Consider the following 26,446-nt stretch of genomic DNA (forward strand, 5'->3'; position numbering starts at 1 on the left):
GCAAATATATATTACAGCTAGTAACTCGCTTACGCTTGTGGACCGTCACGAGACATTCAGCTTCGACCATTCGTGCGCCATCGGTGTAGTCCGTCATTTATTGTGCGTATACAGTGCACACATATTCAAGCATGAGCCCATTCACTTATTCTTGATACGTCGGCGATAGAGTGGGCGTAAGTTTTCCTGCCATTTGAGACAGGTGTGAATGTGCACGAAACTTACTATGACAGCAAGCGGCGCTACTCCCTTTGTCATTGTTTAACGAGTGGTACTACTCACTCTTGCCGACGTTCGGGGTATGAAGCCCTTTCTTTGAAGGTGAGCGATACAAGGCTGGCGGACGAGCAAATTTCTGTATCCTCGAGGAAAGCCGTACATCTCGAAGTGCCAGTAATACGTTTGGACAGTTGCAGCAGCGGTCCGCGAACTTGGCCACACAGATATCATTCTATTCCTTAACATGCCAGTCACTATTTTTGCAGCCAACTATTGCACACGTCTTCAATCCACATGATTCAATCTAGTATGATTGGAGCACAGTGTGTTAGCGAAAACTCAGTTGCATATCCGACAGCTGATTGCACAGAAGCGACGTAGAGGCGGTAATGGTTTCGTATTCGTGCGCGGTCGCTGAGGAGAGGTATGGCGCGCCGCCGTGAGCGCCATCTCGTTTCTCTAAAACAAATTGCTCCGCGAAAAGGGTCAATAGGGGTTTTAGGTCGCGGTTGCGGGCCCTATCTTGAAAGCGATCGTCTTACGTGACGGACGGACGGACGGTGGGACGGACGGACGGGTTTCCTCGTTGGGTAGGCAAGAAACCATAGTTTCTATGGAAGAAACGCTTACGCAATTGAAATGTGGAACAGCAGGGCATTTTTACGGCGAGTTTGATGGCGCATACCTCCAAACTGATCTAATCAATTCATTGCAATCGAATACGAACTCAACGACCAAACCCTGGCCGTCCAGAGTGCCCGCGATCGGGCCGTCAAGCTCGGCTTGCCGGTCCCTACGTGGGACTAGCCGGGTGGCGCGGGGTGTCCTCTGCGTCTTCTCTGGACCGCAATAAAGTTATTTCACTCACTCACGCCTCGCTTACTCACCGGCTACAATTCGTAAATTACAATTTGTGCCGTAAAGTAATTAATCAAGAACTTAATTAGTGAGCTTTCGTTAATTCGTTGAATATGCGTTTCGCTTTCTTGTGCATATAATGCCTGCCTCTCTGAATAATCCAGCTCAAGGACTAGAATTATATGTTATGTGCAACAGGCGATTGTGAAAATTTTCGTAACACTTGATGACGATGATAATAAAAATGCATTTATTGCAGGATGGCTCGAAGGCCTATCATAACACTTAAAATGATCGTTGAAACCAGCCAAGAACTGCTGGTCTTGGAGGTGGCAAGTATGGTTGGCGGAAGTCGGTGTGCCGTCGTCAACACTGGCGTTGTTCTCCGGCTCGTCCGTTTTCCGACTGTCCCGTTTGCGGATCAGCGGACCGTCCGGAGAAACGCCAGTAACCCTTTCTTATTTACTTTTTATGAGCCATTTGCGCCTCACTTATCACAATGCTGTCGTCTTAATCAGTTTCTCTAAGTTTGTTACTTCACTCTCTGTGTAAACCAAACGCTTCCTGCGCAAAGAAGCACCGTGCGCGCCGAGATGTCGGACCGCGAAGTTCGTTCCCGCAAGAAGCGCAAAGCAGCGCTGGAGAAAGGTATTTTTAACTAACCTGGCTATTTCCAGCGTCAGATGTCTCGTTGTCAACAGCGCAATTGTAGAAAAAGCTCTTCTAAAGATATATTTATCACCTAAGGGCTGCATTGGCGTCACAATAACGAAAATAATTTCCGAAAGATGGTCATTGGTGGGCTGGACCTGTTGCTTATGGCAAGCTTACGTGCCCAGCAAGGTCGCCTCGTTTTTTTTTTTTTTTTTTTTTTTTTCAGATCTTTTTTCTCTCTCCTCGCGCGTCAATAGTAGTTTTTAATTAACAAATTGGGATTGTGGAAATTATTTTTCATGCCCAGGCATATAAGTTCACAAATGTTATCGCGATCAAAAGAACTTCTTGTGACTGGCATTACTTCTTGTGATTTTTACTTCTTGTGAATGGCACTATTTTCTTCGCCAAATGAAATTTTCAATTTATTTATTTCTACCGTAAGAGTCAAACAATATAATATAAGGAAAATATTCACAAATGTTCCTATCATTTCTTTTTTTTTTTTTTTTTACGTAGGAACAGCTGACGAAGGTTCCAAGGAAAAGCATAAACCCCAAAAGCACTCAGATTCTGAGTTAGAAGATGACGCGTCAGTTACTGAACCGAGTGCAACAGCAAGAATTGCGTTCTTGGTTGTTTTCATCGCCCTGGCCATGATGGTTGGAGCTATCTTTTTGGCACTGCAGAGTTCGTCATGTGAGCTGAATTTTATACTTTTAATGCTGCAGCAGTCGCCAAGCCTTTGCTACTTTTGTAACTACTTGCTGCACGGAATGTTCTTTCTTTCTGTTGGCAGCTTTGCAAAGGTCAAATGAAAACAAATTTTGTGATAAGGTATCGTTATTATGATAGGGTATCGATAGGGTATCGTTATTATGCTACTACACACACTATGAACTTATTTTGTCCCAGAAGCTGTCATGACCACACTGACTTGGTAGAGTTCATTGAGGCTTAGTTTACACACAACACAAGCATGAAGTGCATTGTATTACCGTGCAAGACAGTCGCAGGAAAGGCCGAAGAGAATAATTGGTGATATGAAAGCATCACTATAGCAGCAAGGCCCTTTGGTGAACTAGGTCAGCATAATTTTTCATTTGTTTAACCTTACATGACCATATTTCGACAGAATAGTGCTTTGTGCATGTTGTTAATGTTTTCTGCATATTTTCAGCTTTAAATGCATTTTATAATGAAGCTGAGCATGAAGCAAATGAAGACTTCATAGTTGCCCAAGAAGAAATGGAAGTTGAAAGTCAGCATTATGCTACTGATGTGGTATGGAGCCCTTGTTCCTAAGCATGTACAAAACTAGATGCATGTCACGCAGGCTGACTTCATTTCTTTTCCTTCATTAAATGTATCTCTGTCCCTGCTACTTATCTTCACAGTAAATATTGAATAGGCTTTGGCTTGTGTCAAACTTATCTTGTGTTTTCTGTTCATAGGAGGGATCTAGTGAATTAGAGCCAAGTGTCCAAAGTAAAGAGCAAAGCATCAACTTGGGAACCTTCAGCATAGGTATGCACATACAAATTTAATTGTTTTACAAATCATTTGAAATCCAGCATTTGTCTTGCATTCTTTATGTAAGTTTGTTGATGTTCTTCATTTCAATGCTGTTATATGTCATCTAAGTTCCATGTGAGAATTTTGAAACTATATAGTACTTTTTTGTCTTACCTACATACGCAAGTAGAGGCAGAAGCTAAAGGTTGTGCTTCCTGACCAGTGTTGTGGACCATTCCCATTCCATTCCAGGGAATTGGAACTTGCTGTTATTCCATTCCTTTCAGTTCCTCAGAATGAAAAAACTGTTGCCCATTCCCACTCTGGGAATGGACGGGCAGTTCAATTCCATTCCTGTAATTCCTCAACGCAAGATCGGCATCTTGATCGTTTTATCGAGTTACCGATGAACGCACCATAAAGCTGATGTCATTAGACGCGTTGAGAACTGCAAAAATGCGCAAAACGCATTACCAAGGTCGAGGGATAGTAGCTTGGTGACATATCTCGTGCAGTACAATCACCCTACTAATTCCTACAGGGGCAGTTCTCCTGCTACCTACAGTGTATGCATGACCAGCATGTTTTAAAGGCTTGTGATGTTTTAATGTTGTTTAAGTTTTAATGTGGTTAATGCTAAAATGATGACATAGCGTATTTTGATGCTGACAAAAGTAGTGTTCAAGAAGACCTTATATTCACTAAGCAGTTTTGTCACGTGTCTGGAGCAGTCGTGACTATGGAGAAAACTAAGATTTGGTTAATAGGCAACAGAACCCTCCAGACCTGCTGGTATTAGTTGGAACAGTGCACCACTCGAGCACCTTGTTGTGCCTTTGCATCAAATACGGAACACTGGGCCGCACTGCTCGTCAGCACTCACGCCAAAGGGGATACTTCGAAGCATTGTCTAGCATTGACGGTATGAGTGAGCCGCTGTGCTCGCTGAACCGTTGGGCTTCTCTAGCCGTCAACAGGCGCCAGCGGCCCCACCTGGGCCTCCCTCCACCCTATAACAGAGCGAACGTGGGTTTTCTTCGGTGTGAATCGTAGCGTTGGGGCTCGGGGAGGCACCGCCGTGGCCGCAGCTACGCGGGCTCTCCTGCTTCGGCTGCCTTTTAGAACCAATGCTTTCAAAAGTTTATTCTCTCTCTCTCTGTATGGAGGGAGAGGGCGCACAGTTCATCGTGTATGACTGTATGCTGTGCTGACCTGCAGACCTTCCCTTCGTCGACAGAGTTTCGGGCAAAGGCATTCATGAGTGTAGACAGAGGGGACAGTATTGCAAAAGGGTTGGGGGGTGGGGAGTACGAGGTAAGACGGCGCACAAGCTGTTATGCGAAAGCTTGCAGTGAACACAAGCATCCCGCCAGTGTCAATACGCATCACAACTTATAGAAGCGCTTTCTCGAATATGCGTCTGAGTCTCTGACGGCGACAGAAGCAAAAACAAAAAAGTGAAGGGTGGGGAGGCAGCAGGCGGCCGGGACGAAGGCGCCGCCGAGGTAAAAACATATTACAAGGCGTAAGGGGGTGGAGTATGCCGCCGCTGTAGTTCCGCACGACAGATATCAACGGCATAGAGCTGCGGTTACACGAAGAATCAAGACAAACTTCGGAGCAACTCAGTCTATAAGCACAGAATTGTAGTAGGTGCGTTGCTTATAAATGTACCGTGCTTGTGTCAGCCACGCCATTTTAAAAATACTGCTTTATTGTTAAATTCGAGGCTCTGACATACTAATGTTTGAACGTGGGCTGGTTGGTTCTTCGGCATATATTGACAAAAGCAGCGCGTAGACGAAAAAGCACTCTATTTTTGTAAAAAGACATAATTCCATTCCCATTCCATTCCGGGCAAAAGCCGCCTAATTCCACTCCCATTCCATTCCGTGGTCGCGGAAATGTGGAATGATTCCGGAGTCATTCCAATTCTAGAGTGGTAACTCCGCAACACTGTTCCTGAAAAAAGCATTTGCTCCTTGTGCAGTGTGCCATGCAGGCCTGTCGCATGTACACTCATGGACAATCGAAATACAAGCAACTTAAGGCTAACTAGAATGTGTTTTTTCATTTCTTTAGCCAACACGTGTAATATAAGCACGATTTTGGCTTTTACACTAGTGTGAGGTTTAAGCCATCTTTGGAGACCTTGTAAAACTTCTTTTGTATATGCGACATTTCAAATGATTTCTCCAGTGTTTACCAGTATTGTTACAGATAAAGTAGTATGTTGAGCAAAGCGTGGAATCAGACTAGTTGGTGATCATTCATTCTGAACTGCGCTGAGTGGAACTAATCACAGCAACTAACACAAATAGACACACCAAACAGGATAAGAAAGCACAAACTACCAGCTGGTTTATTGTTGATGAAATTTATAATTAATGCTTTGGATTCACCCATCAGGGTGCATCAGTGGCAATTGTGTTGTGCAGCTGCGTCCAAGGTTGCAGGTTGTCCCAGCCGTGGTGGTCACGTTCCGATGGAGCCAGAATGCAGAAATGCTTGAGATTGATAATATTGGAATTATGTACTTTTATTTTTATTTGCTCTGCGTTGGTTTGTGACCTTAGAACCAACTGCTGGGTTACCATATTCTATCCGGAATAAGCACCCTGGGAGGAAAAGGGCTGGAGAAAACGAAAATCAAACATCACTTTTCTGAATTTTAGACTGAAGATCATGATGCTGATATGCCAGCGTGATGTTGTGGCTTTCAAAGTATTTTGTTGTACTTGGCCCATTTTAGCGCATGAAAAGCTATCTAAATTTTCTAGGTTGAGTGTTTGGTAACTTCGTAAGGCAATATACTCCTTCTTACCTATAATAACTTGGCTAGGTCTGAGTAGGCACTGTTGAAATCTATGAAGTCATGGCGAGCTGGTGTGGGGAATTACAGCGCAGCATTGCCAGTTATTCATTTTTTAATCTTTTGTGGCTTACGTAGTGACATTTTACGATAAGAGTGGTCGTTGTGCTATTGCAGAAGTGTAATTTACTAGTACAGCTTAACGTAACATTCCTATTTAATATTTACTGTCCCCTTAAGAAGCAGACAAATTCTTTTTAATATTTTCTTTTGTACAGATCCCACAGAGCCGCTGCAGGCTCCTGAGAATGCAGCATTTGACAGTAGCCAGACAAGCACACCGACACAGAACTTTGAGTCGTTCCAGACCACAGACCATACGGAAGGGCCTGTTGGGCAGACATCGGAAATGGTATCATCAACGCTTACGGAAACAGATGTCCTAAGCTCTACTGAAATACTACAGCCTTCAGAGGCTTCAGAGATTAAGCAGGATGAAAGTGCCCAGGCATTGTCCTTAGAGGCAACAAAAGTATCTGGTAAGTTGACTGCATGTACATTCTCTTCTTCTATAAGTTACATAGGGTTGGTCATTATAATCAGCTTCTTTTTCTTCGACTTCATGTCATCATCTATGTGCCTCCTTCTCCTCACCATAGCATTAGGCTTCATCTGACATTGTTTCTATTTGCCTCCAGAGTAAATCTTCAGTGCCTTTTTGCGAATGTAGCTGCAGCATAAAAATGGTAGTTATTTATAGCAAAACTTCAATAAAATATTGCTCAAAAATTGTCTAAGCACAAGTTTTTCCAACATGTTAGAATCAAAATGTTTCCCTCAACTTTACCAAAGTTAACCTTATCGTCAACAAAGTTGATTCTGAAATAAAATTTCAGTTATCCTAGCTAGAGTTCATATTTTTACATGGGGCCGAAATGGGGCTGTTACACTTATGTACCGTTTAATGTGCCTTTAAACACAGGAAGCTTTATGATTCCTAAGTTCCCTCTTCATCGCACACACTGTCATCCTTTGTAAGGCATTCTTCAGTGTATTTTCACCTTTTACAAGTTGTTTCTTCAAATAGGCTTTCAGGGTGAATATTACTGTAGTTTGACATGACTGTTTGCAATGGGAGCATGACTAACAGTGTTACAAGGGCAGTAATTGTCAGCATGTGCAAAATGGACAAGCTCATATTGGGGATTAAACCTTAAAACATTACTTTGAGTAAGGTGTGACTAGTACCTGAAGCCACAGGGCATGACACTCAGAAAGAAATCTGTAGCTGAGCACACATCCTGTCCACATTAATACAAGTATGTTGACTAGAATAGAACAACAGAGTGCTCCACTACAAGTTTCTTTGGAAACTAGCTGACTGTTATGTTTTGTAGAAATCCAAATGCAGCACTTTGTTCAAGAACGCTGCTCTATGGATAGACATAGAAAAGCACATTCCGAAAAAATGACTTGTTGGTGGTCAAGCTGGTGCCTTTGCTGTGCATTCTTTTTAAGGATTCAAAAACAGACACCACAAAAAGAACATGACATACACCACATGCAAGACACTTGCGTGTGTTGTGTTATCTGTGTGATGTCTGTTTTCATGCTGTTATAAAGAATTTACAACATCCTCATAACATCAGTTTTGGATAGTTCACTGGCTGCTGGACATTTAGTACTGTTAGTAAGAGTCATAGTTGTGCTTGCTTTTATTCCTATAGAGGCTTCTTCACCTCCAGCATCAGAGGTGGCCACATCTACATTGGAAACAATGGCTTTGAATGCAGATCCACTTGAAGAACAGGCTGCTATCACAAATGAGTATGATGCAAGGATTCAGAAGGATCTCCAAGAATCTGAAGAGCTAGTTGAGCAGGTGGGCTTGCCTGCATTTCTAGTAACTCAACAGTAAAACAAAAATGATTTGAAATAGTGGCTTATATTTAGCAAATCGCATGTGTTGTCATTAGATTCAGGTGATCAAATTTGTATGTTGGAAATGTATAGAATATTTAGCTCACTTGATGCAGTGATGTTACATTCTCGTCAAAATAACTGTGCTTAGTAGGACTTAAACAACACACACTAAGACAAAGGAGCACACACTGAGCATGTCCCCAACATATGCTGGTGAGACACTGATATTGTCGTCTTGTCACATCAGCTATCCTTGTTCTACTGACATAATTGTGATGAAGACTGCAGCAAAGCTATGCAGTTTAGAAGAGCACATGCACAGATTTCTGAGTGACAATTTTTAGCTATTTGTAGCTTAAGGGGGTTGCTTTTTTGGCAAAAGTCTATATATTTTACTTGAATTTTGACTCTAGAACTATGCCTCACATTTGTATTCTGCACAGAAAAGCGTCATACATACATACATATATATATATATATATATGGTCGATTCCCTTTAATTTGACATTAGTGAATTCAGCCTTTTAGTTTAAACCATGTTCAAAGTGTGAAAAGACACTCATGTTATATGAAGTCATCTTGTAGTTTGAACTACAAAATGTCTACAATTCATATTTTTAATATGAATTGGTTTTGTCAGTCCCAGCAGGATTGAATTAGCAGAAGTCAGCTGCACCAGAATTTGCACTTGTGTTATCATTTATTCAAAAAAAAAAAAAATAAGATATATAAGAACTGCATGTTATGTAGCTGTCTCAGTTCACTGAAAACTAATGTTTCCTTTTCAGGAAGTGGATGATATATTCTGGGACTTGTAGGGAGGGTGGTTGTCCTGTAGTGTAGGGGGGAAAAAAAAAATATTGTGAGGTAATCGTTATCTGGACACATGTTGCTACCGCATAGTTCAACTACCATTCTTTACTCAATCATATTCATGTAGAGGGTGGGCATTATTGAGACTGACCTGGTTTGTCTGCACTTTATAACTAAAGGGGGCTTTGACACATGGAAAGACATACTGGTATGTAATGGTGCATGATTCTTATGGGAATTCCTACTAAAAAGACTCATTTGTATGTGATGATGCATTATCAAGCTCCATATTAGAGAAATTTCTCCAGCGAATGTTTAATCCTTGCTTAAGATCTACACAAAAGATCTTAGTAACTCACTGCTTTAATAAAACATTAGTTGTGTGCAAGTGCTACTGCAGTGCCTTCATTCATTGTGTGCTCACCCAGGAGACTATGAAAAGTTAACATAGTTGTATGCAGGCCTGGTGCATTATACTTTTTTCTTTTTTTTTTCATTCTTTTTTTTTATTATTCATTTCTCTTCCATCTCATCATCAACTTTGTCAACTAGATAATCTTGGAACAGCAGTTTCCAAGTTGATTATCAAGGGCAAAAGATAGAATGGTATAGACTTAGAACAGATTGTAGACTAGGCTGTATCAAGCGAGCAGCAAGTAGACAATATTTACAGAAACAGTGAATTTTTTTGTGCGCCTAGCTGATGAAGGACTTGCATATGCATAATTTCAGAGCTTGGATTCACTGCTCGAGTACGTAAAAATGGTTGTATTAGTAGTACACATCACTCCTTTAACATCACTTAGTGCAGACTGTGACAAAATTGATCTCATTGGTACCATTTAACTCTAAGCTATCTTTCTTTTTTTTTTCTTGCTTTTTATTTCTATTCTTTGAAACCTTAATGGGTAATATTCAGTTCACTGTGTTTCTGTTTAACTGCTGTAAAGATTGGCACTTAGGCACATTTAATTACACCATGACTCAGTCTAATAATCTGCGTGTGTGGTTACACCAGTTTGCACTAATTGTAAGTTATGGCATGACAGCAGCTTCGATTGTCTTCTCTGTTTTATGGAAGAGAGAAAACTATATATTCATTTTTCTTTCATGTGATAGTCATTATTTGGAATTTCAAAAAGTAAATTCTTAATTTTATTTTTCTTTACAAAAATTACAGAAAGAAGTTGCATAAGCCCGAATTGACTTTCCTATGAAATTTTCATTGTGTTGTAAAACAGCACTATGAAATACTGTTGTAACGCTCATCTTTGTCCTATAGGAAAGATTGTACTAGCACACACGATGATGTATTGCATGTATGACTTTTTTTTTTTATCTAGTCTGCTATGTGCTTTTAAGAATTGTGTTAGCAATGCACTTACAAGTTTGTGTTCAGTTACCATATTGCCGTGAAATAACTGCTATTTTTGTTTGTTTTGACCTAACCTTAATGTGTTTCTGACCTTACTGGTTAGATTTGAAGCTGTTTGTGAAATGTGTTTGCAAGGAATGTTCCATGCCTGATCTATAACCACACTTAGTTTTCCCTTAATTGCAGTTTGGCTGGTGTGCTGGGGATAGTTCTTAGTAGCTTTAACTACAGAGTTCTAAGTTAGTCGCACCTTTCAGTCCCCTGAAAAGGCTCTTGAGAAGTTTAAGCAGCTTCTCCGAACCCACCCACAAAGTCCCAGAGCCAACTATGGCAAAGCACTGGCCTTGGAGAAGGTTGCTGAACTGAGGAAGAGCAATTCGATTCTGGAAGAGAGCATCCAGGCTTACTTGGATGTGATGAAGTTGCCGAAGGTACCCCATGAGTTGTACCTCAGGGCGGGAAACAAAGCTGTGGATCGCATGCGCTTCCGAGGTGAGTGAGCCTGCGGCTTTCTGGGCCACCAGTCAGTTGATTCAGTATTACATATATGCACAAGAAGCAGTGCCTTGTGACCTTTAGATACTACACTTAATTCAGCACTTAGCCTATCTAAGAAATGAAGAAAAAACTATAATTCATTTATGGGTTCTAGACTAGCTGGGATTGATGCTCTGGCACAAGCAGCAACAAAAGGTACTTCATTGGACACAAGCACAAGAAAGAAATAACAGTGCTGCAGAGAAACACAAAGCTAGATGTTTGCTGGGCTTGACTTCTGTCAGCATTCTTTCTTGTTTAACAGCTGTGTTTCAGCAGGCTGGCACAACTTAATGCTATTGTATTACATATGTGGTGATTACCGTATTTTCCAGTGTACAAGGAGCACCCTTATATAAGTCGCCCCCCCCCCCCCCCCTAAAAATAGCCGCTTTTGCAGAAAAGTCAATATCAGGCGCACCTTTGTATAAGACGCACCGGTTTCATGCATTGCGGGTTCACATGCACATATCCTCGTCGCGAAATGCCATACTTAGCTGACTCTGAGAGCGCTAAGCTACTACGCACTGCTAATGAACCGGAGATTTCGGGCACCCAAGACGTGAGGAAGCCGATATCAAAGGTGAGCTAGGGGCAATATCAGGTGAGCATCTAGCACTCCGCTATCTCTCGTGCTGAGCCATTGCCGTGCTTTCGTCAGTGGTTGTCAGCACAGCAAGGCAGGACCGCAAATTGAACGCCTACTCAGTGACGTGGGAGCCGTAACAAACATTCGAAAAACAAGATGCTTCCGCAGTCTCACACCATCAGCAAAATAACGGTGGAAGGGCGAAAATCATGCCGCGTTTCGATGTGTACGTCCTATTTCGCAGCGTCTGCGCATGCATAGGGGCATAGAACACGAGCTTGCATGCATCAGCAAGCACATTTGCTGAGTGCTGCACCTGCAACCTTCAAAATTTCATATATAAGTCTCACCATTGTATAAGACATGTTGACGAAAATTTTCAAATAAAAATGTGCCTTACACACCGGAAAATATGGTACATATGTTTATTTCTTTGGCTTTGGAATGACAAGTCTTATTATCAGTGCTTTCTTTTCATCTAATAGAAAAAATATGGCACGAGTGTAGGTCTGATCTAGCTAAGAAGAGCAAAACTACATTTAATTAAGTTTGTATGTGCGGCAATGGCCATTTAGTGATTTCGTAGATGGTATATGGCATGAAAGCTGGTGCCACAATGATACCATGGAAATAAACATACACAGTTACTACAGGTGGGGACACAAGAACCAGAAAAATCAGATTGAAAGACACAGAGCAGCACTACAATATATTACTTGGAAAAAAGAGACCACATTAAACAGGCCAGGCTTGATGAAAATGATTCATAGTGGCTCTGAAGCAATGTCACCACTGAAGTTGCTGTAGTACAGTTGTCCACAGGAAGAGCATGAATATGCTTGAAAAATCTATGTATAAAAAAAAGGTCATTGTTGATAATGCACTGTAATATGAGGATTGCTCATTGCTATAAATTTATTCCTACTATTCCTGATGCAACCAGTCTTCGACATTAGCGTGTTGTAGCAGTACTGACACTAAAATGTTTTTTTTTCTTTTTTTTTTCTTTGTTACATAGCTGCCAACATTATAATTGCAGTATGAGACCTGAATTCCTTGAGCATGTAACTTTTTCTTTGTTAGATAGCTGCTGGTTCCGCAATCATGAGATGAGGCCTCAATTCAGTGAATTGTACATTATAGCATCTAATGCAACAAATTAAGCACAAAGGTTAAATTACCAATCATATTTTTTAATGTGAGCAGTTCAAAGCTTGCTCCAAATGGCATGGGGCTTCTTGGCATAGGGTTTGTTTACAAGGGATCCTCTACATGCCACGAAAATTGGTGAAAGTGGTGATAATGTGCTATCACTGATGCGCGAGTTGGCACACTGGTTCCAGCCACATTGTGGTCATCTTGCGTAAGGCTTTAGATGATAGGATAATAGAAGACAAAGTGAGAAGGGCGCTGCATGTTCTCAAAGAAGTGACAGCAGAGGACCAAACTTATCCCGTATCAAAAGTGAAAAACTACACAGTTACGAAAGAATGGCTGGTGCACCATACGTTCAGCTTTGGCAATGCAGTCACTGTAGCTTGTGACCTCTGCCCCAGGCTGACCGACGTGTGTGTCAGCGGTTATGCTACGTGACCACAACCTGCAATTTTCATGAAAGGTAAAGCAGACCTTGTAAACAAACCCTAAAAGAAGAAGCTGATCTCCATTTGGCATACATTCTGAACTGGTCACATTAAAAGAAGACGTGATTGGACGTTTTTTGCTTGTTTAAGGGATTCTGGCACCTTACTGTAGTCACGTGTTGGCAGCTGTATTATAAAGCAAGAAAGCAGCCTACAAATATTTTGTGTGAACGCTCCTTTAATTGTGCACTAGGTCAGACCGTTTTTGTGCAAGCAAGCTCTCTGCACACCTTTCAGGAATTTTCACCAAAGCTATAAAACTGCAGGCGGAAATGAGCAGCAAGTTCCCAGATAATATTGGAATCAAGAATCAAATGGCAGTTTCTTACCTCATGATTGGGCAAGGAAAAGTTGCTGCTGGGCTGCTTGAACAGGTGTCAAACTTATTTCTTCCTTCTATAAACTATGTTTCTGCTTATGTAGCAGCGATTATTGTAGAGGTGCTGGCTCTTGTTTAGTCACACTATCTTACTAATAGAGCTCATTCATTTGATGTACAAAAGTGAAGTACTTGTTAGACATAAAATTGGTCATGAAATCTAATAATGAAAAATAACTTTTAATGCTGAAATCATGATCAAATTCACAGTAATTCTGTTTTCTGTCCTTTAATTTTTATTGTTGCCTTAATATAGAGTGTCGAGAGTAACAAGGAGGATGTTATTGGTTGTCAATTATTCATTCAAAGTATAAGTATCGTGAGGACAAAATTACAGGGAAAAAAAAGAAGCCTTACTAGTGCAAACCGCTATCTCTCCTTGACTCCAGGCATTAGTATTAGGTATAGATGATGGAGAATCAAAGATGGAGGAGATATCATGCTTGAAAAGCTTGCTGCCCTTTATACGCAATGCCTCACGACTTCAAGTGTACCAGAGAGCTGGAAGAATGCCAACATTATACTAATCCATAAGAAGAGAGACGTTGAAGAATTGAAGAATTATAGACCTATTAGCTCGCTTTCAGTATTGTATAAAATATTCACCAAGATCATTTCCAATAGAATCAGGGCAACACTTGACTTCAGTCAACCAAGAGAACAGGCTGACTTCAGCAAGGGATATTCTACGATGGATCATATCCATGTCATCAATCAGGTAATCGAGAAATCTGCGTAGTACAATCAACCTCTCTATATGGCTTTCATAGATTATGATAAGGCATTTGATTCAGTAGAGATACCAACAGTCATAGAGGCATTGCGTAATCAAGGAGTACAGGAAGCATACGTGAATATCTTGGCAAATATCTACAAGGATTCCACGGCTACCTTGGTTCTCCACAAGACAGGTAGAAAGTTACCTATCAAGAAAGGGGTCAGGCAAGGAGACACACTCTCTCCAATGCTATTCACTGCATGCTTCGAAGAAGTATTCAAGCTCTTAGACTGGGAAGGCTTAGGAGTGAGGATCAGCAGCGAATATCTTAGCAACCTTAGGTTTGCAGATGACATTGTCCTATTCAGCAACAATGGGGACGAATTACAGCTAATGATTGAGGACCTTAACTGAGAAAGTGTAAGAGTGGGATTGAAGATTAACATGCAGAAGACAAAGATAATGTTAAATAGCCTGGCAAGAGAACAAGAATTCAGGATCGCCAATCTGCTTCTAGAGTCTGTAAAGGAGTACGTTTATCTAGGTCAATAACTCACAGGGGACCCTGATCATGAGAAAGAAATTTACAGAAGAATAAAATTAATTGGGTTGGAGTGTATACGGCAGGTGGACCGGTGGACCATTAGAGTTAAAGAATGGATACCAAGAGAACGGAAGCGCAATTGAGGACGGCAGAAAATTAGGTGGGGTGATGAAGTTAGGAAATTTGCAGGCGCAAGTTGGAATCAGCTAGCACAAGACCGTGGTAATTGGAGAACGCAGGAAGGGGCCTTCGTCCTGCAGTGGACATAAATATAGGCTGCTGCTGATGATGATAGATGATGTATGATGTAATTCAATCTTGAATTATTGATTTTAATGATTAATGATAATAATGAATTAATGATCTTGAATTAATGATCAAACAAATTTAAAGATTTTTATTGATCCACTAGGTCATCATTGCACTGTAAAACCATTTCTTTCATATGTGGTCTAACTCAAAAATTTTATTGCCGAGCTTAGATGGTTGAAGTCTGCAGTTTATATTTTCATTAAACTACAGTGTAAGTTATAAAGACAGTAGATACAACTAGAGGCACTTAAGTACCTGACTGCTATGGAACCCTTTAATCAATGCACTATTAAATGAGGTAGCTAAGGTACACATTCTACAAAAGAAGTACAGTCACTGATCGATTATACAGGCTTGGTCGGTACTGGCTTGAAGTCCAAATAATTGGGAGTCTGAAATGATGAGTTAACCTGAAAAGAAGTGTCTTTATCCAACCAGTGGCCATAAAAGCTTGTCAGGACGATGTTGCATGCACATGGATTGGCACGTGACCAGGTCATTCTGTATTTCAGTGATTTTCATGCCAACGTGGAGCATGTTTTAAAAATAAAGCCTTCTGTGTGAACAAAACTGACTGTTAACGCCCTCCTGAGAAAGTCGCCGGTGTGTTTTGTGTTTATTTATTTTATTAATTTATTTTTAATGCATACTTTCATGGCCCGAAAGCACTACAGATAAGAGCGGTAACAAACCAAAATAATATACAGACAATTATGTAAAGAAAAAAAGGTAAGCCAGATGGCTGAGTTTAGGCCGTATACTTTTTAACTGACCATGGGCGTCGGCGCGATCTACCGCCTAGCTCATTTTTTGCTTCGGTCATGCTGCCCTCTCTTATCAGCTTAGGATGCTGATATGCTGCTGCCAATGACTGCTCAAGTAAGTTACTGGTCGCTCACAAGAGAAGATTCTGGGATGGTTCGTTAAAGCGAAAGACACATGAAAAGCGCTCCTGATGGTTTCTCCGGATGCACTGCACCAGCAGCTGTGGCAGTAAAATAAAATGGCACCAGCCTAATAAAGCGCGCGCAAACAATACCTCTTTATTCTTTTACCCTCACACAAAAGAAAAAAGAAAAATGCTAAGTCGTTTATGTGCTGAGAAGCTTGTTTTGGTTTATACATATTGACTAAGCAGGTTGTTAGAAGCTGCAGACAAAACCAGCAGGAAAATGCTTGAGTTAGTGAAGCGCGCTTTCCCTTGACGCCGCCTCAGGTGCTCGGTTGCCTGCGTTTAGTGAAGTGTACTTCACAGCAAAGCAAGAGCGGCGCGCTCCAGTGCTGTAGCAGACGACGCGAAGCACCTCCCCTAGGTGCCTGCGTGCCTGCACAGCTTCGCTTTGATGCACGGTCGCGCTGGAAGCACTGGTGCTCCGCGGAGCACGGCCACGCTGAGTCGTGTTCACCCCAAGAGTGGACAACCCTGTACATTTTCAATGTGAACTTAGTAATCAAGTGATTACTTAAGCCCAAGAGGTAAATCGATTTCGAAACAAAGTCGGGCAGAATGGTGAAAATAAGGTCTAGGATATTAGATGACGTGGAAGTTGTACAGGTGGGTTCATTTACTAACTGTGCAGGTTGAAGACCGAACAGAGATTCAGAAATTGTGCATCCTCGTATGGGCTTTTTGCTGGGGTAAGAAAAGCAAGATCACTTGTCCACAAAATATTAGAAAAATTAAAGTCCCCCAAAAGAAACAAAGGTGACATCGGATATCGAACAGTTAGGTTGTTTAGAACATAATGTAAATCATTGCAGAAAGATTTTCGTGATATTGAGGGTCTATAACATGCGCAAGAAATGCAAGCACGATTATCAATACCAACAAGTACGCTCACGAACTCTAAAGCAGACACTACTGGCACATTCGACGAAGCAAGTTGATCATTCACGGTGATTAGAACACCCCCACCAGCATGAACATTACATTCGTACCGGTAGACCTTGTAACTTATTTTTTCATTAAAAAAAATTTCAGTTTTTAACATTTTTGCTGAAAGCGAGGTTTCCGAAAGAACAACTATGTCAGCTGAGCATGCAATGTGAGATAATAAGGTTGTTCGCTTATTAAGAACACTGCATGCATTGGTGAAAAAAAATTTTTATTAATTGGTAGTGATTACTTTTCTAACTTCGTAATTCTTAACCTTATAACAACAATGAATGCAAGGTTATTTGAGCCTATTTGAAAAGATCACTTTCAATTGGTTGCAAGGTGTGACCTTTTGTGCAGCTTTCTTTTCCACATTTCACAGAAAACTGCTGTGATTTACAAGCAGCGAGCCATGACAGCTTTTAATGATTTCGCTGGCTTTCTTTAAACACAGAAAAGAGAGCTATGCAAATAGTAGCATTGCAAAACATTGAAAAAAATAGTTATATGGGTCCACTGAAACTGAATCTCAGCTTTCCCATAAACAGGAGAAACTGTTTCCCTGTCTTGATCTATGCGTAACGTTACCATAGCAACAAAGTAATCGTAGTGACACATGATTACAGTTTACAAAAGCTGAGCTACAAGACAGCTACCGCTGTTAACAGTAAAGATTTGGGTTTAATGGCCCTTTATGATTCTTGTTCATTGTGTCTTCATAACTCATTTATTTGCTTCTTATTGCTGTTCACTTTCTGCCTTCCCCACTATATTTTCTTACAAGAAACTGTAAAATCATAAACACATGAAAAGACGGAAAGTTTTCAGGCATGGTTTGCAGCTGAATAGAAACTGTAGTGCTGATGCATGCCTGCTTTATATGTGTTTGTGAATCGGGCTTTATTTCAAGGTTTATCTGAAATAAATACAAAAACAAAGATTTTGTATGCATAATTTCTTAAAATAGCTAGCCATACTTTTTTCTTCCAGTTATATTTGATGTGGTTTCAAATAATTTGAACTTCTGACAATTCATAATTTGAATGTGTAAGGCCTTGTCTGTTTGTGCTCTTGCTCATTCAGGTTTTGAAACAAGACCCAAAAAATGGGTTTGCCAAGGTGCACTATGGTTTCATATTGAAGACTGAAAGGAATGACTTGGAAGGTGGCATCAAGTATATGAGCGAAGGCATCGCAACCAAGGAGCCAGGCGTCATAGACGGTCGGTTTTACTTGCACCTAGGAGATGCCCTCCAGAGAACTGGACAGAATGATAAGGTAATTTTCAATAAGGTCTTTCTTCTTTAGGGTTCTCTATGGGGTACGGTGATTAACTCGATGAGCTATTATTTTCCTTCATGGATATCTGTCAATAACGTGTTGCAGTGGGTCACAAAGCATAGTGGAACTCGTGTACTGCAGCATGTAACTAAGGATTGAATATGAAGAATGGTGCTCTTCACATACAGTATTTAGTCATGCATTGTGATGCACTGTTCTGCTGCATTTCTATCAAATCAGCAGCTGTGCAATTGCACATGTGCCAATTCATATGCATTACAGACTATCAACTCTTGCATACTTGGCTGTGGTTAGTTATGGTTAGAATTGCTACAAGAATAGAATCCAACATAATCTCAAGTTGTAGCCATGAAAGTGTTGCTGCTTGGCTACACAATATTGTGCATATACATATCAGTGTGCTTGTCAGTGATAGCAGTGCTAGCAGTGCATTACTCATCATTTCCCAGTGGCACACATAGTAAAAGGTACCTCATAAAACATTGGCAATGTCACATTGATTGGAGGCTGTTACAGTAGTGCTTCTTAAAGGTGGCTGCTATCCCGATCTTTGAAAATCAGTTTAGCTGTGTTTAATGCAATAGTAGGCGATTCTGACAAGCAGTAGGTAGCAAGTACTACTAAGGAATTAAGTCACGTTGACAACTTGGCTTCAGCACTTTATGTCAGAACTTCTCTAACATCGCTATTGGTTATATTGTTTAAGCAATCTTATATACATTAAAACTTGGCACATTGAAATTGGCATTACAGAGCTTGTCATCTTGCAGATTACCTAACACTCCTCTTGTAGTACAGTATAGACCACTTATAACGTAACTGCTTATAGTGCAGGACCGGATATAGTACGGTCTTTTCAGACTCCTGTTAATTTTCCCATAGCACTCCATGGATACGCATACCACTTACAGTGCAGCCGCGTGAGATGAAATACCGGTTATAATGCGGCTTCTGCGGGAAAATCTCGCCGACAAGGGTGGTAGCGAGCACGCTTCTCAACGAGGTGTGCCCACCAATGAGAGAGGAGATCAATGAGGGCGATGCGGAGGAGGAGCATGAGACGTTGAGCTTGAGTCCAAGTGCGATAAAATCGTCGCCGCGTGCCGTATGTGCGAGTGAAAGCGTACGGGGGATGCACGCCTTCATGGAGAGCGAACGCACAGCGGAGAGCAAACGCGACTTCCATCGCGCAAAAGGCCGTGGGGTTATGGGAGGGAGGGAGGGAGGAAGGGGGGGCGACGACGCTGTGCTGCGGCACCAAATGCGTATCTGGCAACCGGGCGCAAGGGGAACTGGCGACGCAATCTCCCACGCGAAAGGAGCAAAAGCGGGAAGGCAGCACGGGAGGGAGGGGGGGGGGGGGAGGGGCAGCTTCTACTCTGCCAACAAATGCGTTCGCGCCTGTGCCGGCTGTCGGTGTTGTCACGCGCACCATATCTTGCAAGCGATCTCCACACGGCTCTGACCTTTGTATGCGCTGTGCTTACGCCGCTCAGTTTCCGTTGAAGCGATAGACCGCATGAACCTTCGCTCGCTGCGGCGGCCGCGTTTTGACAGTGGTTGTCTGCGGTCATCGAGTCTATTCATGTTTGCTTGTGCGCGTTGACACCACGCTTGTTAATTCAGTTAGTAAGCGAATGTTTCAAGTTTATGCAGCCGATAAAACTACTATCCCTACTCCGTATAGCTCTCTACTAATTTGCTATAGCAATTGATGCTTGCGAACCGGGACATTTAAAAAAAATTATTACTTTGTCTGTTTCATGCGAAGATCGTGGGTACTTGGACATTGACCTTTTAACGTTCGTAAATTTAAGCGGATGCAAAACTCCCAGTCACACGCTTCGAGTCTCGAATACGCGCAGCTGCTTGGTCTACATGTTTTGCATACATGCAGGGCTTGAAAATCGTTGTTTTGGTTATAGTTATAGTGCGATACTGCTGATAGTGCAGATATTCACGACTCCAGCGACTTATGTTATAAGCAGTCTACACTATACCTTTATGGTCGTATAATTACTATAGTCAGGTACAACATTAAAAGGCAGTGGCATTTGCCCTTCAAAGGCGGATGCACACGAGCCTCCACCAATGGGCATGTACTCTAGACTGACGTAATGAGCCGGACGGCCGGTGACCCTGCTGACGGAGAACATGGCCGCCCGCACTTCGAACTGGGCCGAGTCGCATCAGCTGTGTGTGTCTGCCCTCAGCAGAGTGAATTCCCAAACTGTTTGTGGTGGTCTGTCATGCCAGATATACTATTGCAAACTTACTATGCACCACTTGTGTCATGTGCATTTGTTCTGAGAAGTGATCCGGCGAAGAAACCCGTCATGATGGCTTAGCAGCTGTGGCGTTGTGCTGCTAAGCACGAGGTTGCAGGATACACATACTTCAACCATGTAAGCAAAAAGCTTAGCACATATGGTATACTATATCTGACACCTGCTTTTTGTGTGCAGACTGTGGAGACATGTTTAAAGCCTGTGGGGTTTACAATTTCCCTTTGATGCATCGCAAGTGATTAAACAGCAGTTTAAATTTCTCTGGATTCCCCTGGTTTCCTTCAGAATCTCATAGCTTTCTCTAGCATCCACTGGTTTCTTTTTAACATTGTGTGGACTGTGCACTTCCTGCCTGAAATTGCTGACAGCAAGACCAAGGCACAAGTCATATTCAATAGTACTTTGTTTGCCTCTAGGTGAAGTATGCTAACACTTTTCTAAGCCATTCAATAGCGTTGTGCCTTACAGTGTGTGCAGTAAAGTGTACAACCGTCTTTAAGCTCCAATACCCAACATTTTGGCAACATTCTTTGAATACATTCTCTACACTTTGAAAATTCCAGTAAATTGTGATGGAAAGGATATCCTATACAATACTCTTCCCAGGCCCTGGACGTCTACAAAGAAGGAGTCAAGGAGGGGCTCTTTGCATCTGTTTACCAGCGCTCTCTCTACAGCGTTGACGGCCTGAAAGCTCAGCCATGGTGGGACCCAAAGGAAACACCTTATGCATCAAGTGTGAAGGTGTACACCCTTGTTTATACTGGTTGCAGTAAGCTTTTGTTGTATTGAGCAGAAAACTGGTGTGCCTCTGTGTGTCTCATTGTCTAGACATGCATATTTTAACTATTATGGACAACTTCAACCCTACTACCATCATGTTTAGGCAAATAAGCTAACTCTTTCTGCCTTATCTGCCGTGCCAACAAATGGTGTGCATATACAGGGTGATTATATTTAAGATTTGCTGAATTTTTAAATATTGCCAGTGGCAGATAGCATAATTCTAGTCATTGAGCTGGGTTATTCGAAGAGGTGGACATTACTTGTATGAGAAACTGAAACACACGTTAAGTTAGTTTACAAAATATTCACTAATTAACTTCCTAATGAATTACCTTATGGCACATATTGCAAATTACGAATTGTAACCGCTGAGTTTGCAAGGCGTATCATACCACTTGGAATAAACTTCCAGGATGGCACCAAATTAGAAATATGAATTTCTAAAGTCTGGGATGAAAAAATGGACGTTCCAGTTACTTCTGTGCTGCAATGCATAAAAGAGCATTTTGTTTATAAAATAAGTCGAACAACAGTGCATTTGTACGGCGAGGATTCATTCCAAGTGGATATGCCTTGTAAACTCACCGGTTACAGTTTGTAAATTGCATTATGTGCCACAAGGTAATTAAGAAGTTAATTAGTGAATATTTGTTAATTAGTTTAACATGTGTCTTGATTTCTCGTGCACTAATCTATCTCTTTGAATAATCTAGCTCAAGTACTAGGATTTTGCTAACTCGAACCTCGTTACAACGAAGTTAAAGGGCACCTATAATTCGTTATATCCATTGTTCCCATTTAGTGCAATATATGCCCAATGGGTTGCACAATTGTAAACATGGAAATAAGAAGACAGCTTTGCGACTCGCAGAACCGCTACACGGCTGAATAAAATAAAAAGAATCTTTGGCATGTGCAACACGTGACTTAGCACCTGACACGACAGTCTTTAGAGAGCTGCCTTCTGTTCCATTGTGATGGTCTTTCGCACCTGCTTTCCACTTGGCTCGTCGCGGTCAAGCAGCATGTGGCACACAACACAGTGCTCCGCTGTGTGATCGAGGAGGCAAGTGAACTTGGCCGCACTGGCTTGGCTTGGCCGGCTCGCGGTCTCGGAGATTGAACCGATGACAATGCTGTCTCGGAGTCTACGCCCAGCTGCCAGCCCGCGTGGCCCGCCTCGGGATAGGGAGAAATGAAGGCTGGGCCTGGGTGTGACCCCTGCGATTGCACCGGGATCTCTGAGGCCAGGCCCAGCTGCAGCTGCCTGCGCAGCGCGCCGCGTAGTAGAAGTAAATGCACTAATCTTTCGCATAGCCTCACATAGCCGCGCAGAGTAGTGCAGCTCACACAGACAGGCATGCGCAAGAGAGAGAAGTCAACAGAGAAGTGCAATAGTGAGCTTCTGCTTGTGTGCAGGTGCGCAGCTACGTGCAGCGCTGAGAAATACCACTGTTGTCGACGACGTATTCGACGCGCGAACGCGGGAGTTTTGAACTGCCGCGATGATCGAATGCAGAACCCCGCGGAAAGCGATGTACTCGGCGCCAACGGTCGGGTATTTTTTTTTTTTTCGGAGACGAATCTAGTTTATTTTATCCATTGGGAGGGCAATTTCACTTCATTAAATGAGGTTTGAAATACATGGATCTCTATGGGGACTCCAAGGGGAACTTTATTTTATCCGCCATGGTTGCTTAGTGGCTATGGTGTGGGGCTGCTAAGCACGAGGTCGCGTGATCAAATCTCGGCCACGGCAGCCGCATTTCGATGGGGGCGAAATGCGAAAACACCCGTGTACTTAGATTTATGTGCATGCTAAAGAACCACAGGCGGTCCAAATTATTCCAGAGTCCCCTACTACGGCATACCTCATAATCAGATCGTGGTTTTGGCACATAAAACCCCATAATATTTTTAAAATTTCATTGACTTTATTATATTCATTATTTCGTTATATACTGTTTCGTTATAATGAGGTTCGAGTGTATCTGCCACTGATAATTTTTTCTAATTCTGTAAAGCTTAAAAATTATCACCCTGTATAGAATGTTTAGCCTTTGTTTCTTAAAATAAGAAGTTTCAAGTGTTGCAGTGTGTTGTATCGACAAAGTTGTAGGAATAGCTTTCCCTTTTCTTTTTAAAGCAAAGCTTTATATGGCTAGGCGAAACGAAAAAGCGTCTGTCCGTCGCCTGTGCACAGAAAACTATCATCATCAGCATTGGCTCAAGCGTCGTCGTCTTCCACAGCTGGCTGTGTTGCCGCTCATCATTCCAGCGTAGAATTTCACTTCTCTTCTGTCGTTGTAATGAGGAGGCTTCGTTTACGGGGGTATGAGCCATTGCTTAAGGAAGTATGAGCCATTCATTGTCTTACATAATGGAGAGATTTAATTTTGAAGCAATTTAATTTCTAAGAATCGCAAGCGGCAAAGGCAGGTGAATGCTGCTAATCACGGCGCCGAGCAAACTAGAGACATCGAACACAAGCGACAACAGCGTACTGCGGGCATACCATCAGTGACGTCATACCATCAGTGACGTCACACATCCGTCACAGGGGAATGTGTGTGTAACCTCATAAGCGAGAAATACTTCAATGAACCGTCGGGATTATACCAGTGATAAACACTGGGGCCACACATTTCAGCTTCGCTGGTTAACCATCTATACGAAGTGCTTGGGCGGTGATTTTTTAAACTGGGAACACCTTCTTCCATTAGAACACACTTTTTTAGGTCAATTTAGTAGTTGTAAACCTTTAGTCAAAAGTTGTGCATCCTTGGAATAACAAGCTATTTCATGCCATATTTGAAAGCACTAAATCTGAGATTTACCTTGATACCTTACCTGAAGTAACCAGTACACAGGCAAGGATATTATAGAAAAATGAATGATTACATTAAATGTTGAAATAGAAATGCAAGCCATCTTAACAATTCATGCCTGTAGAGCTTTTTAATTAAGATAAAGTTCAGTTTATGACCTTAATTTGTGATTTCATTTCTGCATTACTGCTACATTATTTACCTGCCATTATTTACCTGCTACATTATTACTGCTCATTTACCTGCCAAAACATATTGGTATAGCATACTTTCTTGCACCAAGTTATATAATTGTGCATAATAAGTGGGAATATGATGGTTGGAAATGTCATTTCAGACTGAACAGACTGCAGAATACCATCTGTGACCAGTATCTGAACATGAGACCCAAACTGTCTTTACTGATTTCAGTATAACCTTGGCAGGCTATTCTACAAACTCTATTGCAAAAAAATTCTGATTCGGTTGTCATAGGGGCTGCTGACGCAAAATGGTCGGAATTGGTGAACTTCCTCTGGTGATAGTATGAATAAAGTGGGTGCAGACAATGAGCACAGGCAGGTTGCAAATTTTATGACTGACAATCTGACTCTTGCTGCAGGAGCTGGAAAAGCACTGGATTGACATAAAAAATGAAGCACTCTCTCTAATGACTGACAAAGGTTTTAAACCTGAAGCTGAGAACCTGAGGGACTCGGGAGATTGGAAGCAGTTTGAAATTTTTGCAAGAGGCAAGTACAATTATGTGTCTGGCGCAATGTGGATTTACTAGGAAATGGCTGTATTATCTGCTCTTCTTTTTTTTTTTTTACAGACCCGAGTCATGTGAAACAGAACATAATGAATCAATTTAAAACATACCCAGCTGCAAAAGCAAATCCCTTCATAGTCATTTCACTAGGCTTCTGTTTTACTGCATCGTTTTTATTGATATTGGTATTGAAATGCGTCCACTGCAAAATGACACCGTTGTGTGAAATTTTAGTGCTATGGAGCCAGCAATTTAGCTACTAAAGTCATGTCTCGTGCTCCTGTTTCCAACATTCTGTATTTGTCTCGAACAGTACTTGTGCTGCAGTTGTGGTTGTTAAAGTGTCACGTTAAGACATGCGACTTCTGATAATTGAAAAATTTTAATTCCTTATTACATGCAAGCCCCTAGTAGAACTTGCCTCGTACCATGGTTCTTGTTCATATTAAAGATTTAACAGTGGTTATCGCTTGTCGCACAAGATAAATTAAGACGTCAGTTATTCTGGCCACTATTTTGCGTGAAAGACTAACTGTAGCTGATGTATAATCGTGTCATTGATGGCGGCGACGTACTTGGGCCAGGCAGCCGTCACAGTAGCACTGGCCGACCGTCTCCCCGCCGTTGTGCATCTTGCTGTTGTGGAGGTGTATGCTAGTGTGGGAAAACTGCAATTTGTCAACAACAAGCGTCCCGAAAACGGCAAACAGGAAGATGCTGTGCTATGGGGCTATACAATTGCCGTGTAAGCTCGTTTATCTAGTTATTTATTTTAATTTTAATGTATTTATCATTTTTGGGATTGCCTATGGGTTAGACGGTGATATATGCAAAGTTCCACCATTTCACATCATACTGCGACCTTAATTATGGATAGTACAGACTTCAGATATAACGGACCTTTTCGCTTAATTATCACAGTCATAACGAGCGTCGATTGTACTTACAAAGTGCCACATCGAATACACATGCATGTTGACACTGAAAGGCACAAGAAAACAGTATATACTAAGCCAAAAACATTGTCTCACCTTTCAGGTCATAAGATTGAGAGGAACTGCAGATTGGCTCCTAAAACATGTGCACTCATAAGCCAGATACCAGATGCTGCAGGCTGTAAAAGAGGACAGGTAAGTGATGTGCTTCCCCCAAATGTGTCGGCCAGGAGAAACACCATGATGGCAGAACTCGCAACTGAGTAAAACTGAGCTTGGAAACTTCGGGTTTACTGGTGAAATTTTTCAATTATATTTTCCTCTGTAAAATAGTTCGTACACAATCACATATTAACCATGACAGTACAAAATCTGCATATGCACAATATAATTCACATATTGCAGAATTTTCTCATTTTTAAAGGCTCAAACCTATGCCGTCGATAGCAGTGTGGCATCATAAACTATGAGTAGAAGTTTATGAGCTGCTCTTTTATTCAATGCATTCTACTACTCAAAAACTGAGAACAAGAAATGTACAGTGACCCGCATTATTATTCTAACAAATTTAAAAGAAGATCTGGTGCATGCCACTGTTCTGTTTGAAATCATATTTAAGAAGGTCACATTGCTTGGTCTGCATCACACAACAAAACAGATAGCATTGTTCTTTGCTCGGTTCATATGGACTTTTGGATGCAGTGGAATCATTCCACATCTCTGCAGCAGCTTCCCTCCTCTGATGACAAAGTGCCCATGTAATGTTTCTTTTTTTTACGTTTTTCGTTT

General features: G+C 41.6%; 1 protein-coding gene across 2 annotated transcripts; it reads left to right on the forward strand.

The window, feature by feature from the left end:
* The first annotated feature begins 1,439 nt into the window (after nucleotides 1-1,439).
* Nucleotides 1,440-26,378, forward strand: LOC119435761 (aspartyl/asparaginyl beta-hydroxylase-like). Of its 2 annotated transcripts, none has more exons than XM_049659917.1 (12): nucleotides 1,440-1,725; nucleotides 2,257-2,430; nucleotides 2,912-3,015; nucleotides 3,186-3,258; nucleotides 6,337-6,597; nucleotides 7,786-7,940; nucleotides 10,562-10,661; nucleotides 13,176-13,312; nucleotides 17,851-18,045; nucleotides 20,964-21,101; nucleotides 24,573-24,702; nucleotides 25,761-26,378. In XM_049659917.1, exons 1-12 carry the CDS (start codon nucleotides 1,671-1,673, stop codon nucleotides 25,922-25,924), a joined length of 1,686 nt encoding a protein of 561 aa, XP_049515874.1. In that variant the 5' UTR covers nucleotides 1,440-1,670; the 3' UTR covers nucleotides 25,925-26,378. The 2 variants fall into 2 exon arrangements, with proteins under 2 accessions (XP_049515874.1, XP_049515873.1); XM_049659916.1 differs by having other exon boundaries at nucleotides 1,441-1,725; nucleotides 2,251-2,430; nucleotides 25,761-26,375.
* Nucleotides 26,379-26,446: the final 68 nt, after the last annotated feature.

The sequence above is a fragment of the Dermacentor silvarum genome, unplaced genomic scaffold, assembly GCF_013339745.2.
Source record: "Dermacentor silvarum isolate Dsil-2018 unplaced genomic scaffold, BIME_Dsil_1.4 Seq898, whole genome shotgun sequence".
Lineage (NCBI taxonomy): Eukaryota > Metazoa > Arthropoda > Arachnida > Ixodida > Ixodidae > Dermacentor > Dermacentor silvarum.